At 38.1% G+C, this 16,026-nt stretch overlaps 1 protein-coding gene across 4 annotated transcripts in view; it reads right to left on the bottom strand.

The window, feature by feature from the left end:
- Positions 1-16,026, bottom strand: part of CORIN (corin, serine peptidase) — a 167,010-nt gene that overhangs the window by 132,277 nt on the left and 18,707 nt on the right. For all 4 annotated transcript variants that reach the window (XM_069790744.1, XM_069790757.1, XM_069790753.1 and 1 more), the window contains exon 3: positions 6,294-6,746. In XM_069790744.1, the coding sequence (XP_069646845.1) occupies positions 6,294-6,746 (453 nt within the window). The remainder of the gene's footprint in view (positions 1-6,293; positions 6,747-16,026) is intronic.

Below are 16,026 nucleotides of genomic sequence, written 5' to 3'. Positions count from 1 at the left end.
GCGCTAGGAACGGGTCTTGCTCTCTCAGCGCCTCGCAGCGTTGGAGCCTGCTGGGGCGGGGGGGGGGGGATGCCAAGCACAGACAGGTGCGGCAGAAGATCAAGCTCGGTCGTGTTACTTTTCATGTGAGGAGCTGAACGCTGCCACAGATCTCCACTGAAACTCTTTTTCGTGAAATGGCAGAGGGGTGACTAGTCTGTCTGCTAGGAGAGAAGTATGAGAGACCTGGCACAGAAAAAAAGGGATATTAAATACACATATGCATAAACACCAGTGAGTGGAAGAAAAAATCAGATACTAATACCTCTTGTCCCAGTGCGTATTCCCTTAGTTTACAGGATGTTTTTCTAGGAAGAATGTCAACCCTCGCTCACTCTCCTTCCTGTCTCCCCATATCAGCAGCATTACAAAACAGGGAGTCTGCTTCATTTGAAACAAAAACATCCCGCTCATTCTCATTCACTTGAGATCTCTCCTGGTCAATCCCCCACTTTACTGCCTAACTGCAGCTTACTTTTTTTTCAAAAAGTACCAATAAAATTGTACTGATATTTATCTTGGAAAAACATCCTTTATTCTTTAAGATAATTACTATTTAGTATATGGTTCTTTTTCTGTGAAGCATTGATTGACAGGCAAACAGAATATTACTGCATATACTTCTAAATTCCATGAATACACACTACTGAACCTATTTGTTCACCTAATACTCCCTTCCTGACGTTTTTGCTATCAACAAACTCTCCAGTGAGCCATCCTAGTGACTTAGGACCATGGCCCATGCCTTCAGAAAACATTTAAACATGAACTCACACAAGCTCAAATCCCTCCACAGGAAAAACATATTCCTTCACTCGCTTTCCAACACAGAAGTAACAGGACACATTTAACTCAGAAGCTGGCCTTTGGTAGGTGCCACCATCATACGTTCAAGAAAAATTCTAAGAATTTAGGGCAAATATAAAGAACAACCACCTAGGAGTATAACAACAACTTCTGGCAACCTAAAATTTTGAGCCTTCACAAGTCAGAGGTTGCAACTAGACTATTGTGTTTAAAAGCCCCCAACAGACCAACCCCTCATGAAGTTCTCCAAGCATTTTCACACTTTCTGGTATTCTCATCATCCTGTGGCAATGAGTTCCATGTGTGCCTCCTTTTTTTTGTCTTAACTTACTGATAACAAAAAAAAAAAAAAAGGCATCTACCAATATAATGAAAAACAGTAACTGTTCCCTGTTCTATTTCTCCAGGACACTCAAAATGGTATGGATATCTACCACAACCACTTAGTCCTCAGCCAGCTGTTTTCCAGCAGGAAAACAGTGTCTTCCTCCTACTTAGTGCCTCCTCACAGCTAAGCCACTCCAAGTCTCTACCAGTCTGGTCACCTGCTCTTTGCCCTTTCCAATTCTACCATTATCTTTCTGAACTTATACACTGATGTAATGAGATTTTCTGTTTTGTTCTTGGCAGATGTCATGATAATACCTAACACCCTGTTTGCCTTCTTGACAGTCATGGAGCCAGAATGCTGTCTGCACCAAATGGTCAGGTCTCTTTTTTTCGGTGGCAAAGCTAGCTGAGAGTCCAGCATTGCATCACATGGAGTTAGGGTTGTTCCCCACTCTCCAGCATTCTTTTGCACAGAATTGCACGAGATTGGCACAAAGTCATCTAAACCTTTTATCAGTCCCTCTCTCCACTATGAGACCTTTATGTGATTCCCAGCTATTTATTTTAGACAGATAATTCTGTATTAGCAGAAATGTTGTTACTTGACTATTCACTGCTTTCCCCAATCGGAAAACCCTGTAAGACTCCATCAGTAATCTTCTTCACTGTGGAGCCCAACCATTCATTCTTATTTTTCCCTTTGTCTTTTAACTAGCAATTAGTCTGTGAGAAGAGTCTGTTTAAGACTTCTCAGTGAAGACTCTTGTTAACAGCATTTTGAAAAAACCCAATATGTTCTATTAACCAGCATTTTCACTGACTCCTTCGAAGAACTTTCCAATAGACTTGTGAGGCATTGCTTCCCCTTGTAAAATGAAAATACACTTCCTCCATCTCTTCCTTATTGTCTCATGCATTTCCATTTAGCCACTAATCTATTCTTTACTAGAACTTCTGCCAAAGAACTTCCTTCTGCTTCAAGGACTTTTTAAATAATTGATGTCATATGTGCCAAATTTCATTCCTCTCCAGTTAGTAACTCAGCAATGTCTTACTTGTGTTATTTTCAAGTCTTGAGTGAATACCATATGCTCACAATGTTTATCATTTCTCATATTAATGTGTTCTAATGTCTTTTATTGAAGCTGTGGTTCACCAGTAAAGCAAATCCAGTGCTAGCAATACTAACACCAGACCAAAAACATTACAGCCACATGAATGCCAGTTCAAATGTCTTCAGAGAACTGTCTGGTTGGTTTTGCACTGGCAGTCTCTATGTTGTACAACATATCATTTGTCTTTCAACACCCTGCATAAAACCAGCATAAAGTCCAAGTTATGCATGCTTACTAAATCAACAGAAATACATTCACCTGCCCACATCTGAACCAGATGAAACTTGTACTGATGGATTATCTGCTAGTGATCTGCCTGCTTCCATAACAATGGAACATCAGCCTCACACTTCATTTGGCGATTATTTTCATTATAAGATAGGCCTAAAAAGCTCAAAGCTCCATTTTACATGGGTTCAAAACTGATTACATAAATTCATGGGAGAACGCCCATTAGGATGCACTGCAGATTACTGGAATCTGCTACCATATAACGTTGAAGTGTATCTGTATGCTAGGCCTAGTTTATTCTTCTTTAGGCATGTGCGAATGGTCACAATTGGATCCAGACACTAAGCAAGAGAGACTGAATTTGATCTACTACCACCATTCCCATGTGGTCATTAAGTTTTACTTGTCCCAAAAAATCCTTTTTGCTCCAAAAGGCTATTCCAGTCTCACTATTCCAAAACTTATTTATATCTTATCTCCCAGTTATTCCCCACCTCCCTCCACATCAGAATACACAAGAACTTCCTGTGGACATCAGACCATGTTCTCTGTTACCTTAGAGTTCTCTCCAAGAAACAAAGCTTAGTGGGAGAGGAGAGATCAAAAAGGCCAAGGACAAGTGTAAGGAGTTAATTTGCAAAGGCCAGGACAAGTGAGGTAGTGAGGAGCACTGTGTACTCTCAAAATCCCCTGCTTTCTAGTCCTCCATGCCTTGGACAGCCACAGGAACACATAGTTATTCTGAGACCAAATTCTTCTGCATCCCCAAAATATATCTACATTTTTAATGTATCTACAGCCAGAATTAAGGCAACATCCACATGAATACAGATAAGCAAAACACCTGAAAGTGGAATTCAAGACTGAGAGGTTAATGATTAGTAACATACTAGCTCCTGATGTATCTGATAGGGGGAGAAAAACCTAACTTAAGTATCTCAGTTTGGGGTGGGGATTTTTTGTTGTTTTTGTTTTTTTAAAGAAACCTGTGGTATTTCACATCTGTCTTTGAAAATCTTTTGTCCTTTTCTCTTTACACAGAAGAAGCTACCTCAAAGTAGAATCCCAAGTAGTCATGCCTACTGAATATACATGCAGTCATGCTGCTGCTGGAATAAACTGCACTTACCAGAATAGAGCACAGAATAGGCTACAAGTGCCTTTCTATATAATACCAAACCCCAAATATCTGAAAGTTTAGAAATCCAGACCTAAGCTTGTCCTGAGCCACTGTAGCACTGTCCCTGTGTCAACATCCTAGGAGGACAAGATAATCACCTCCCATAGATATAATATGCATGCATATTATATCTATCTCGAAAGAGTTCATTCCAACATAAGAAAAGGGAAAAAAGTTTTACACTGTTTCATCTATATTTCCTGGAATTCCAGGTATCTCAAATACGATGATTAGGCAGATGAATACAAATACAAACACAGAATCTTACACAATATATCCATACTGTATCTACCCAGTTACTAAGACTGCAATGCAAAGACAGCACCTTCTAGAATAGGAACAGTTAGACCCCACAACACATCAAAGAAGACCTATTTAACAAAATCAGGCAGTATATTGCCCTACAGTTTTGCTCAATATTAATCATCAGGCCACTAACTTTGAGGTGTCCTTTGCTACAGTATTTATTGAAAATCCTGTGGCTTGGAAGTATCTGTAGTGTAGCACACTATGCTTTTACGCTGTTCCTTGGCGTGGTGATAATTAATCAAGATACCAAAAGAGGTAAATTAATAAATCAGTAATAGATATAAGTGTGCATTTTTATAAATTTGTTCTGAATTTGGGGTGCAGCGGCAGAAAATAAAGAGATAAATCTGTTTAAGAAAAATCATTCCGTAAACAGAACCTACAGAAAGCCTGTGGAGTCACTACAGTCTAGGGGACAGAAGAGAATACTGACAAATCACTGATTCACAGTAAGTTATTATTTTTGAAAGCTACTTTATGAGTGAGAAAGTAAGTTATTGCTGAAATGCCCTCAGAAGGAATCTCTTCTGTGTGCCAGGTTTTAAAAAAAGTCTTATTCAAAGGTTTTCCCTACTTTTACTTCACTCCAGAAAGAACAAGAAAAGACATAACAGCTGTTTCCCAACTTTTATCTGCCTGTTTGGGGCTGGGGGGGAGCAGCAGGGACACAAGCCTGAAGGGAGAATGCTTAAAAAGGAACAGCAGAACAAAAACTTTCAGGTAACTAATATCAGGTCTTAAAAATTAACTGAGCACAGAACCCAGTAGAGGAATGACACACAGGCCTGCTCCTCAAAGTAATTTATAATTCAGCAGCCTTTCAGAAGTGATCACCACTGTCAGACACCATCTCTTCATTTTCATTTTATAGACATTTCAAAAATGCATTTAATAGAGTGTGCCACTTTTAGGTCACTGACTATCTCCTTTCATCTCTTTCAGATCTCTCTATGACCTGGAATATAGTTCTGCTTTGTGCTCTGGTGGGATCAAGAGCAAAGGAATGATATGCAGCTCAAAAGAAACAAAATAATTTTAATATGGTACCCTAGTGTTTCAGCTGTTAGCAAAAGAGTATCAGGGAACCTGTCAGTACCACTGACATGATGAATCAATAAAATTACCATGGCACTAATGAAATGCACCTGCTTTCATAGTCAAACCAAAAAAACCCCAAACTTATCACAGTTAACTGTTATTATTCTCTCTAGACATTTTGATTATAGTCCCCAGAAACGTCATTGGAATTTTATTGCTACATAGAGAAACCGCTTCAAATTAGAGAAGAATTTATCCATTAACACAGAAAAAGTTGTAACTGTAATTACATCCCAAGTTCAGGAAGGTACTTGCCACATATATAAGCTTAATGAAACATAGAAAATTCAATCTACAAACTGAATACAGTCTGCAATAACTCATTTTCAGCCTTGGTAAGCAAGCATGATTATCACTAGTTGAAGAATGTATTGTAAGTATTTGTCCTGGTTTCAGCTGGGATAGAGTTAACTGTCTTCCTAGTAGCTGGTACAGTGCTATGTTTTGAGTTCAGTATGCAAAGAATGTTGATAACACTGATGTTTTCAGTTGTTGCTCAGTAGTGTTTAGACTATAGTCAAGGATTTTTCAGCTTCTCATGCCCAGCCAGCGAGAAAGCTGGAGGGGCACAAGAAGTTGGCACAGGACACAGCCAGGGCAGCTGACCCAAAGTGGCCAACAGGGTATTCCATACCATGGGACGTCACATCTAGTATAGGAACTGGGGGGAGTGGGGGCGGGGAATCACCGCTCAGGGACTAACTGGGTGTTGATCAGTGGGTGGTGAGCAATTGCACTGCACATCATTTGTACATTCCAATGCTTTTATTATTGCTGTTGTCATTTTATTAGTGTTATCATTACCATTATTAGTTTCTTCTTTTCTGTTCTATTAAACTGTTCTTATCTCAACCCATGAGTTTTACTTCTTTTCCTGATTCTCTCCCCCATCCCAATGGGTGGGGGGGGAGCGAGTGAGCGGCTGCGTGGTGCCTAGTTGCTGGCTGGGGTTAAACCACAACAGTATTCATACCTGAAAGAATTTACTGCATCTTCCTCAACAGGGTCGATCAAACGTTCTGATAAGAAACCAATTGCTTGCAACATGGAATGTGCATGACAAAATAAATTATCAAAAGGGACACATTCCTTAGAACTCATGGGAACACATTGGGAAGCATACCAACAGGATGCTCCGTACTTTTTGAGTCAGAATTATGGAGCCAAATAAAATGTAAACTTACTTTTTTTCCGATCCACTTTTTGTGGCACAGATGGACGGGTAGGACCTAATACTGGCAGAGTGGTCATCCTCTCTGTGTTGTTAAAGGATGCATCTGCAGACCACAAAGTCACCTCCTTTGCAGTGGCAAACAGCTGGGTGCTGTCTTCAGAGCCTTCTGCCAAAGCAGCATCATACGTAGGGTGAGGATTGAGTACTGTGGCTTGAGTTGTGAGAGCAAATGAATTTTCCTGGAAAGTCTCTCTAAATATATTTGAGTTCTTGTTTATTTGGTCAATGTGAGATAAAGGCGCAGTGGTCCAGGAAGAGGGCAGTGTGCCGAGATCCATTGTGGCCTCAATCTTGGAACTGTTTTCAACCATGTTTGGCAAAAGAACATCAGATGTTTCAATGTCACCGTTAACTGTGAGGATCTCGCTTCCATTTGAATAAAAGCATGTTTTTTCTAACACCCCTGAAAGCAAGGAAAAAAGCACCAAAATTAACATCACCTGGAAGGACAAGTGTTACCAAATTGTTTTGGAAGGTTAATAACAAATATAATGGCACAGATTAAAAAAGTAATATTTATTTCAAAGTTTAATTTAAAGAGAACTAAAGTCAAGAATTTCATGTTATATATTCAACAAAACAGCAGTAGCACATCAAAACAAAAGCTATGACTACTCTAGCATAAATAGAGAAACATATAAACCCTTCCATGAACTAAAAATGTTTTAATCTTACTTGTAGTAGGCCACTGAACTCTTACATGTTTATAACCATAGAGTGTAATTTCAGGGAGCTCCAACATGCATTCGTTCTATCATAGTGTTAACCAAGATTGGCAGTACTATTTTTTTTTCTCTTTTTAAATGGCATCATCTCTTGTTTTCATAGTACCACCATCTTCTGAAAGCTAATTCTGACGCTTCAAGGGAACCGATACATTTTTAATATATTTTATATTCACTAACTTTTAAAATGGAAAGAGGTATTGTTTTCTCTATATAGGATTACATAATTTAACTACCACTGCTAAATATAGGTTCACGAGTTCTTTGTCATTCTTCTCTGATACTGGATTTTAAATATATAGTTGTATCCAAAATTTTAGGCACTTCCTGGGGTTTCTTTGTTGTTGTTGTTTGTTTATTATACCATAGACAAACACAGACTTTGCTTAGTTTTGTGTTGAACAGTTGCAAGTAATTACAGTTCACAAATCAAAACAGCTGCATAAAACTAACAAGATGCATCCCATAAGCATCAGCAAATTCAAACTAATAGTAAGAGAATCTATTTTTAACCTGTGACTATTAGTGAAATATTTAATTAATCCAAATAATAAAGAAGGCATCTCAAACCTATATAGGACATATAACTTAGTTATCTATAATAAAAACTACAAATACTAACTGAAATTTTTTAACCAAATGTACTAGAGTCATATTTAATGCTAGAAGAGAAGCACCATTCTGTATCACAATATAAGAAATTTTTGGTAAATAGCAAAAGGAATTTTTGCCACTAGCCAGTCATGTAAAAGAGTTTAACAATCATAATAAACACAGTTCAGCCAGACTTGATTACAAATAATTAAAAGGAATCCCCCAAAACATAAAATCTCCCAACAGCTTTTAAATACCCTGGCAACAGTTGATAATTTTAATAGCTTTTCTTGTTGTCTACTCCTAACAGTGATATTTAATCATTCCTCTCATATTGTTTCAAGACAATAAAGTAAAAAACAAGGGAAGGAAGAATATTTGTCCTTTCAATGATGGGATACAAACACAACAGCATTTCCTTAGCCAAAATCCAAAGAAAAGGTCGAAAACACAGGTTCCTCCAGCTGGGCTCCATGTGGAAAGAAGAGAGTTTTCTGCTTAGCCTTTCAGCTCCTTTTCTTCTCTCTCACCCTTACTGCTAGCTACAGGCCCTCAAGACAGAAAGATGGTCACATCTGAAGCACATTAGCAGGAATTCACCTCCTGTTGTTCTCTACAAACCCTCTGTACTCAAGGCAAATCACGCAGTTTCTTCTTTCTGCTGTGAAGTGTAAATCGTTTTTTCCTAGAGTTTCATACTGATTTGAGCCTTCATTAGCAGCTTGGTACAGATGACTCTTCGAGTCCACGCAACACCCACCACTATCTCCCCTGAACTTCGTTTTCAGTTCGGTTACTGCATTTACCAAGATGGCTATTCACATGATCCCCTCTCAGCCAGGCATCGTTCACCTGCCACCACTCCAGCCTCTCTTCCCAGCCAAACCCACCACTCCAGGCACCACACACAGCCCATACCCACTGAGCCCCTTCCCACTGCTGTTATTGAATTCCTTTTCTCACCCCTTCATGCACTCTGCAGCTAGACTAAATCAGTTGACTGGTCTGAAATTCAAGGACTGGCCAGGAGGAAATCTTTATTAATCACAGCTACAAGTAACTAACAATGCCAGAAGAATCCAACTTCTAGTTACAGTCTGAAGTAACTTAGGGTTGCAAAGCTTTATAGGTAAGAAGAAAAGAGAACTAGAATAGCTAAGAAAGGGCAATCTTAGTATTTCCTCTTTCACTGAGTAACTTTTATCTGTAGCAACTGGAACCAGCAAGAAAAACTTGTAAGATTCCTGAAATATAACCTGCTTCAATGAAACAGTTACCATTTGAGATTTACCATGTCCTCATTTATCCAGTTTAGGTTGTTTTGGCTCCTGTGTCACTAACTGTGAGTAAATCTTTGTGTCTGACTTCTACTGGAAGAACCCAGGGGAACTTTATATATATACATGTTAAGGTTTCTGTTTTTCCACCAGCAAATGTTCATAATTCATTGGGATTTGGAGGAATTTACTGAGTGTATTTTACAGAAGCAACTAAAAATCTCCCACCTGCAAATTATTTCAGCAGCTTTTTTTTTTTTTTTTTTTTTTTTGCTAGAGTCCTCTGGTCAGGCCAAATGGGAACAATGAATGTGCTCTGGTTTCACAAATAGGGACCAGTAGTAATATGATTTGCTAAAATCTAAGACTTTGTGACAGATAATGCTCAGAAATTGTGCTCACTCTTATGTAGCTTTACTTGGATGCTTCGATTCCAAATAAAGCTTTGAATCTCTGTGATTCAGAAGCCTACTTTGTTTCAAGTTTCAAACTTCAGTAGTTTTTTTCTGTAGTTTGCAAAAAAGTTAAAATGAGCTTTTTTCCTCCTTTGGAGGTAATTTTTTTCCATAACTCAAGAATAGCTGAGGGGATTTTTTTCACATTCTCTCTCCTCCTCCCTAGGCTCACCTCTTCTCCTCCACTCAACACAATAGAAAAAGCCTGCAAAATGTTGGTCCCAAAGAGCTATGAATAATGATTTGAAGTCAAAGTAACAATTATTAGCTATTTATATATCACTCAGCAGAATAGCAGGCAATACATTACAAGATAGGTAAACTCTTGAAATTTAAAAAAACCCTTTTGGTTTAATATAGTGGACCAATAAGCACTGTTAAGGAAAATACTGAAGTTACCCACTGGATTCTATCCTCTCCCCACTCAGCCTTATTTCATGCTTTTTCTGGAATTACAAGTAATAGCTATGTCTTTCACTACCCATAAGGTGAATTACTTCTTTCACTGAGATCCCCAAATGTTTGTTTGCTTCTTCAACCCATCTTTCCAATAATAATGTTTTTTGTTCTATTTTCACAGTTTCCTAGTGAAAACTCCCCTTCTCTTCTTGACAGGTGCACCACATAATGAACCTCTTCTACACAAAAGCCCTTCCCAACTGTATCATCTCAGCTGACAATGAATTGTATTAGAACTCTTTTCAATAGTTGTTTTTTTTCCCCCACAAAATAACATGAGCCTGGGCTCTGGTGCATATGCCCTTGAGAGAGGTAGGTGTAGACCTCTGTTTGGCATTCCCTGCTGGCTCACTCTAGATGACAACTCTGTTGTGGTTAGTATGTGAGGGTTTTGGATCACCTTCCTGAGTCACCTTCTTCTCCCCCCACATTTTCCTCCTATCCTCACTTCTTCCCAATGCATGGTAGGGAATTCAAGCACTCAATTCCAGGCTACAGAGTCCACTCTCTGAGTTAGGCTCCCATTTGCTTTGATTCTCATACTTCCCCCCCTAAAAATACCACTGTATATCTTCAGTCTTAAATTAAGCTTACTGGAGATTTTTATAGCATCAAAAGCCCTGAAGGAACTATTTAAATTTTAAGATAGGTAAGAAAACAGTGTGATACTTCAAAACAATCAATTCTCTTTTAATATCTTCAGTAATGAGAACTGAATTACTCTACCAGTGTCTGCTAACAGCCATACAACACATACAGAACATGCATTTTATTCATGTATACATGCACACTATATCCAGCTATTCTTCCAATGTGAGTTCATATAGAGCTGTAGACAGTAAATCATAAGCCAGATAGTTAACTGGTTGAGAAATAGCTGTAACCATTTTGGATTTGTGTCTCTAGCTACAGCTGGACATGTCCAGATGACAGAAATATACAGCATGCTGGCCTTCATTGTATTTGGTACCAAAATGAGGAACTGGCACCCGGTCATTCAGTTCAAAGCAATGCTTTGCCAACAGTTTTACTGATAATTTTCCAGTTGGTGTTCACTATTGGGGAATTAATGTTTTATTGAAAGATCTGAAATGGACAGTTATGAGATCTAAGAAATAGTCACACTGTTCAAGCTATTAAATTGAGATTTTGGCAGTGTATACTGTGTGATTTCTAGCAGTTCACAGCAGGAAATCTCAAAAAGACCAAGTTTGTTTAAAAAGCTAATGAAACAGAGCAAAGCAGCCTACCAAAGCATGTGCAATGGATGAGGCAGTTACACAGGGAATAAACCGCTGGTTCACTACTATAACTAGCCAGCACATATCCACTGAGATTTCTTCTGCAGGGTCCGTCCCTATGACTCTGCACTCTGAAGAAACAGGCACATCACTGATAATATGGAGGTCCCACAGCATACCAAACCACTGCGCATCAGTTGAGCTCCAGTAATAGACTTTATCCTGCTCCTCCTGTCAAGTAAAGACATTACCTTAAACTGCTTACTAGCTGCCCAAGTGGCCAAAGAGGAAGTCAGTTCTAATTTTTTTTTTCAACTTAACAGGTGACTTATGCAAATAATGGATCAGTTCCCAGATAAAATGGAACAAAAAGTAGACTTTGTGGACGGCATCTTTTAAAGAAGCTGCACAACAAAGCCAGGCTCCTAAGGTCCTGTGCAGAAAGGAGAGATTTTCCCTTTCATCAACTCCTGGCTTTCAGACAACAAAGTCTCAGCAAAAATATCAGGATCATATTAAAGGGCTGGAGGGGAAGAGAGTAGCTACCTTTCATATTAACAGCTGTTGTTGCCTGAAAGTTCCCAGTTACAATCATAACTCTGTGGTCTAAGAAAAAAATCTTACCTTTTTTCCCCTGTCTCTTGAGCATGATGTGTCATGTAACTAGAAAAATTTCTTTATAAAGCTTTTCTTAACCTAAGAAATGAAGTGTAACATACACATAATGGTGCTACTGCAATTCAGAAACCAGTCCTGAACTCTATGCCTGTGTTAAATACTTTGCACTGGCTACTGAATAAAGCTCCATGGGCTCCTTGGGCATCAGTTATGCCACACCAGAATCCGTGCTTCGGTCACTGTGACCTTCTGTCCATCTGTGCTGGATGGACTGACAGACTTTCATTATTATTCTCTAGATCACAAAAACAATTCCCCACTGACATCAGTGATGTCTCACAGCAGGCATTCTGACCTGCAGCTGTATTCACAGCCATCTTTTTTTTTTTCCCCAACATTCCAGGTGTATAAAGAAGGCTTGCTAGACTAAATTAGTTCTTACAGATGGGTGAAATACAGGCTGCTCTGGGATACACTACTTTGGACATTCCCCATAATATAGCTGGGTTGGCAAGATCAAATTAAAGAACCAGCAGATCATTTAGCTCATGATTACCATCTTCCACCAGAAAAACTCCCAGGACCAAATGGTTTATTTATATGCTAGTCTTAAACTCCTAAATTTAGACACCTGTCTTACAGCAAATATTGCCATTGATTGACAATGGAATTGTTGATATTTCATGTTGCTTTCACAACTGTAACTTTCAGATCTTCATGCTGCTAGTCACTTTAGATTTTGAGGACGTCATGTGCCTCAAGGCTCGACATCACTTGGAGAACTAACAGCATCTCCAAATGATTCAGGGATCAAGATCCTTTACCCTAGAGTATAACTATAACTCCCTGCAACTTTAACTTCCTCTGTGTGGCAAAAAGTTCCTTGTGGGCCAGTACAGTTGGGTTCTCAAATTGACACAGAAGTCTTGACATATGCATGTTACCTTATGAATGTGGAAGATCCAACTGCCACAAAGCTAAGCCTAGTAGTTTTACTATAATGCACTTTTCCTGAGGTTTATTCTGTGAAGGAGACACAGCTCCTTCTGTGTTCTCAGCAGGGGAAGGGAAAGGAGAATACAGGTCTCACAGATGATATACTAGTAATGATCATTGTTCAACCAGTGACATGCAAGAACATTGACAGCATCTTTCAGGTGGACAGCATCTTGCTACACATTTCCCAAACAACAGAATGATTTGAGAACTGCCCATGCTAGTTCATACTTATACAAGGATAATAAAAATGCAGCTATTAGAGTGAGCTTTGTTTTTAAGGAGAGTAAGATGAAAATGCTAAATACAACCCATCACACATAACACTTGTAATAATTCTCACCAAGAACCAAAATTAATCTCAAAATACATGTCAGAGCCAAAATATAAACACTACATGCTGATAATGTAAGGATGGTGAAAGAACCAAAACCTCAATTATTTGCATATCCATAGTCAACAGTGCATCTTAGAGACTTTGATTGTAATCCTCATTCCCACCAGTATTGATGGACTAACAGATTTTTTAAATATTATTTTGCAAAATGCATGAATGCCCAACATTGTGCATAGATAACAGAGTATGCTGCTTGCCTGAAAGGCAGGCTTCTTTGATGTGTTCCTGCAGTGTGATCATACGCCCAAAAATTACATCTGAACTGTAGAAGTCTGACATGCATGAAACCATTCTTTATGTGTGTCACAAGACTTGTCCTGAATTCTACAGAAAACAATAGACAAAGCATTAGTTGTGGATGGCTGTTAACAGGAGGTGGTAGAAGATCACCTAAGTATGAGCTGAGGATACTGATGTGAAGGAGTGGGAGGAAGGGGACATCTACCACGGAATGCATTTGTCACTATAAAATAAATATAATTGATTTTCCTTTATGGAACTGTAAGTATAAAGCATTTTGTCTTCCCAGAGAAATAACTGCAACGGTAAGCAATTATGGTACAATCAAAAAAATTTTTAATTTGGTATAATGCTCACCAGCTGTGAAGGACTTTTTAACTATGTTTCAAGTGGTTTAGAACACTTCCTCTCTGTAAGTAAAAAAATGAAAGTGCCAGAGGTTTTTCATTCTTACAAGCATGCTAATTTTCACCTTTGTAACATTTGCATACTACTCATTATTTAAGGTATCTTTTTCAGTGTAAGCAAAATGGGACATAGACTACAGATTCTAACACAAGTTGAAGGTGATCTTACGTCTCTCCATTTTAAAGGAATATTTAGCTATTCAAACCATGGATTCAGTTATTGTTTGTTTTTTCTGGAAAGTAATGAAAATTGACTATACTATACTATTATCCCCAGAAAAAAATTATGGACCAGTCTTATTAGAAGGCTCTTTATGTCTATAGGGGTCAGATGAAATTTTAAGATACCAGTAATTTTAGTCATGTATAATCTAGCCTTTTCTTCCCCCTTCAAATTTATATTGCTGAGTTAGGTCTTCATGGTCAAGGTCTTGCATGTGAGGTCTTCAACACTCCAAAGCAAGCACCATTCCTAAGCCCTCCTGTCCCCTGATGTAATCAACAAATTATTATGGCCATGGTCTAAAGGCTAGACTTCCTTCATAGCAACTGGTACTGCTTCTACTTCAATGAGTGAAACAACATTTATTCATTACAAAGTTCTCTTCTACAGATTGACAAGCATGCTATACTACTGATGAGAGACAGAAGAGTATGCAGAGCCAGAGTGTAAGTACATAAGAGAAATGAAAGCTAAACAACTCAGCTTGATATTTTCTTCTATGTACCATAAAAGTCTCTTGTATCTTTAGTCAAAATATGTATCTTTACTGATAATTTGCTTTGTCCTTTCTTTGTACACGGTTCTAACAAAATAACTTTTTCAAGGGCTTTGCATCTTGAATACTTTGATGGTAAATAATTTTTGAAAGGTTGATTAATGACATTCTGAATACAGGCCCCCATGACACACCTCAAATAGGTACTGCTCTACCTGTCTCCTTCCACCCATACCAACTTTTCAGTTTCTTCAACATCAGAGCTTGCAATGATGTGCAGGCAACAAAACAGATGTAAGGAAAGCGAACAGGAAAGTTCTAAGGTGCATGCACACTTTTTCATGTGTATATGCCTCATTTAATTAAAAAATATTATAGAAGGAGGAGAGTAATTACTTACAAATTTACCACAGGAAACAAAATACTCTCATGCAAAATGTAAAAGGCCTAATTTTCTGATGAGTTCATTACCAAAGTCAAATCAAAGAAGTTCATAAGGTTCTAAGCAATATATTGGAGCTCTCCATTTATGTTTTAAGCACCAGTGAATGATACTAGAATGAAAACCACAGAATTTAACTCCTCCATTTCATGAAAAAATAAGAACAGAATTCCCTATATATCAAATAATTTGTGTTAGCCAGTCAGAACTATCAACTCATTTCTTACATTGTAAGTCATCATACCAGTATTAGACTGTAACAGAATTCAGTTATTATTGATCTGAGAAGAATATGAACTACAATTCTGGATATAGTGTGTTCTCAGTAAATAGAAAAGACTATATTACACACACTTTAAAGACGCCCACAAAATTTGTTCATTTAATTCCAGTCATCAGATATATTTGTTCTAGGCTATCAATGCACATAGAATGAAAGCTGCTAACTGAGAGAGAATACTAAATTATAATCATACTAATTCAAAAGATGCTGATGAGAGCTTTGCCAGTTTTAGACTCGGGTAATAACACCAAGCCTTATTCTTCACCCTACAGTAATTACATTGACTTAAAGAGGACATAGTCCTGATTTTTGCTACCTAAGTAGGATCAGAACAGGTCCCATTTCCCCAGTGGTTTTCATACATTTTAATGAGTGTTATGTCAATACATGCCTCAGAGGAGGAGATTGAGTAGGGCTGACGTAAATACACCTGCTTTTTTATCTGCTTTCTCACCAAAGAATGAAAATCTAGGGCAGAGGATATGAAGGATACAAATGGAATGCTAAACATAAGGAAAGTAAATTGAATGGCATCATATTTCCTAATTGCCAGACTTATTTGATCTTAATCCACTTCAGACTGTTCTTAGTTTAAAGATACATCCCAAGACTTACTTGTCAATCATAACATTCACTAGCTTTGTTGTTTTTTTTTTACTTCCCCAACTTAAGCTAAATGAAAAGAACAGGCCTACAACGTCTTGTTGCAAATCCTTTACAGACTGAATTGAGAAAACAGATTTAAGTTGTCTTGATTTTGACAGTGCTGAAGGTACTATTGAGATGTGTTTAGTTTCTTCCTCTGCTTGCTAACTATTTGATTCTACGAC

Source organism: Haliaeetus albicilla, chromosome 1 (assembly GCF_947461875.1).
Source record: "Haliaeetus albicilla chromosome 1, bHalAlb1.1, whole genome shotgun sequence".
NCBI classification, from domain to species: domain Eukaryota; kingdom Metazoa; phylum Chordata; class Aves; order Accipitriformes; family Accipitridae; genus Haliaeetus; species Haliaeetus albicilla.
The sequence above is the reverse complement of the archived record's forward strand: the minus strand, read 5'-3'. Positions and strand labels throughout refer to the sequence as shown.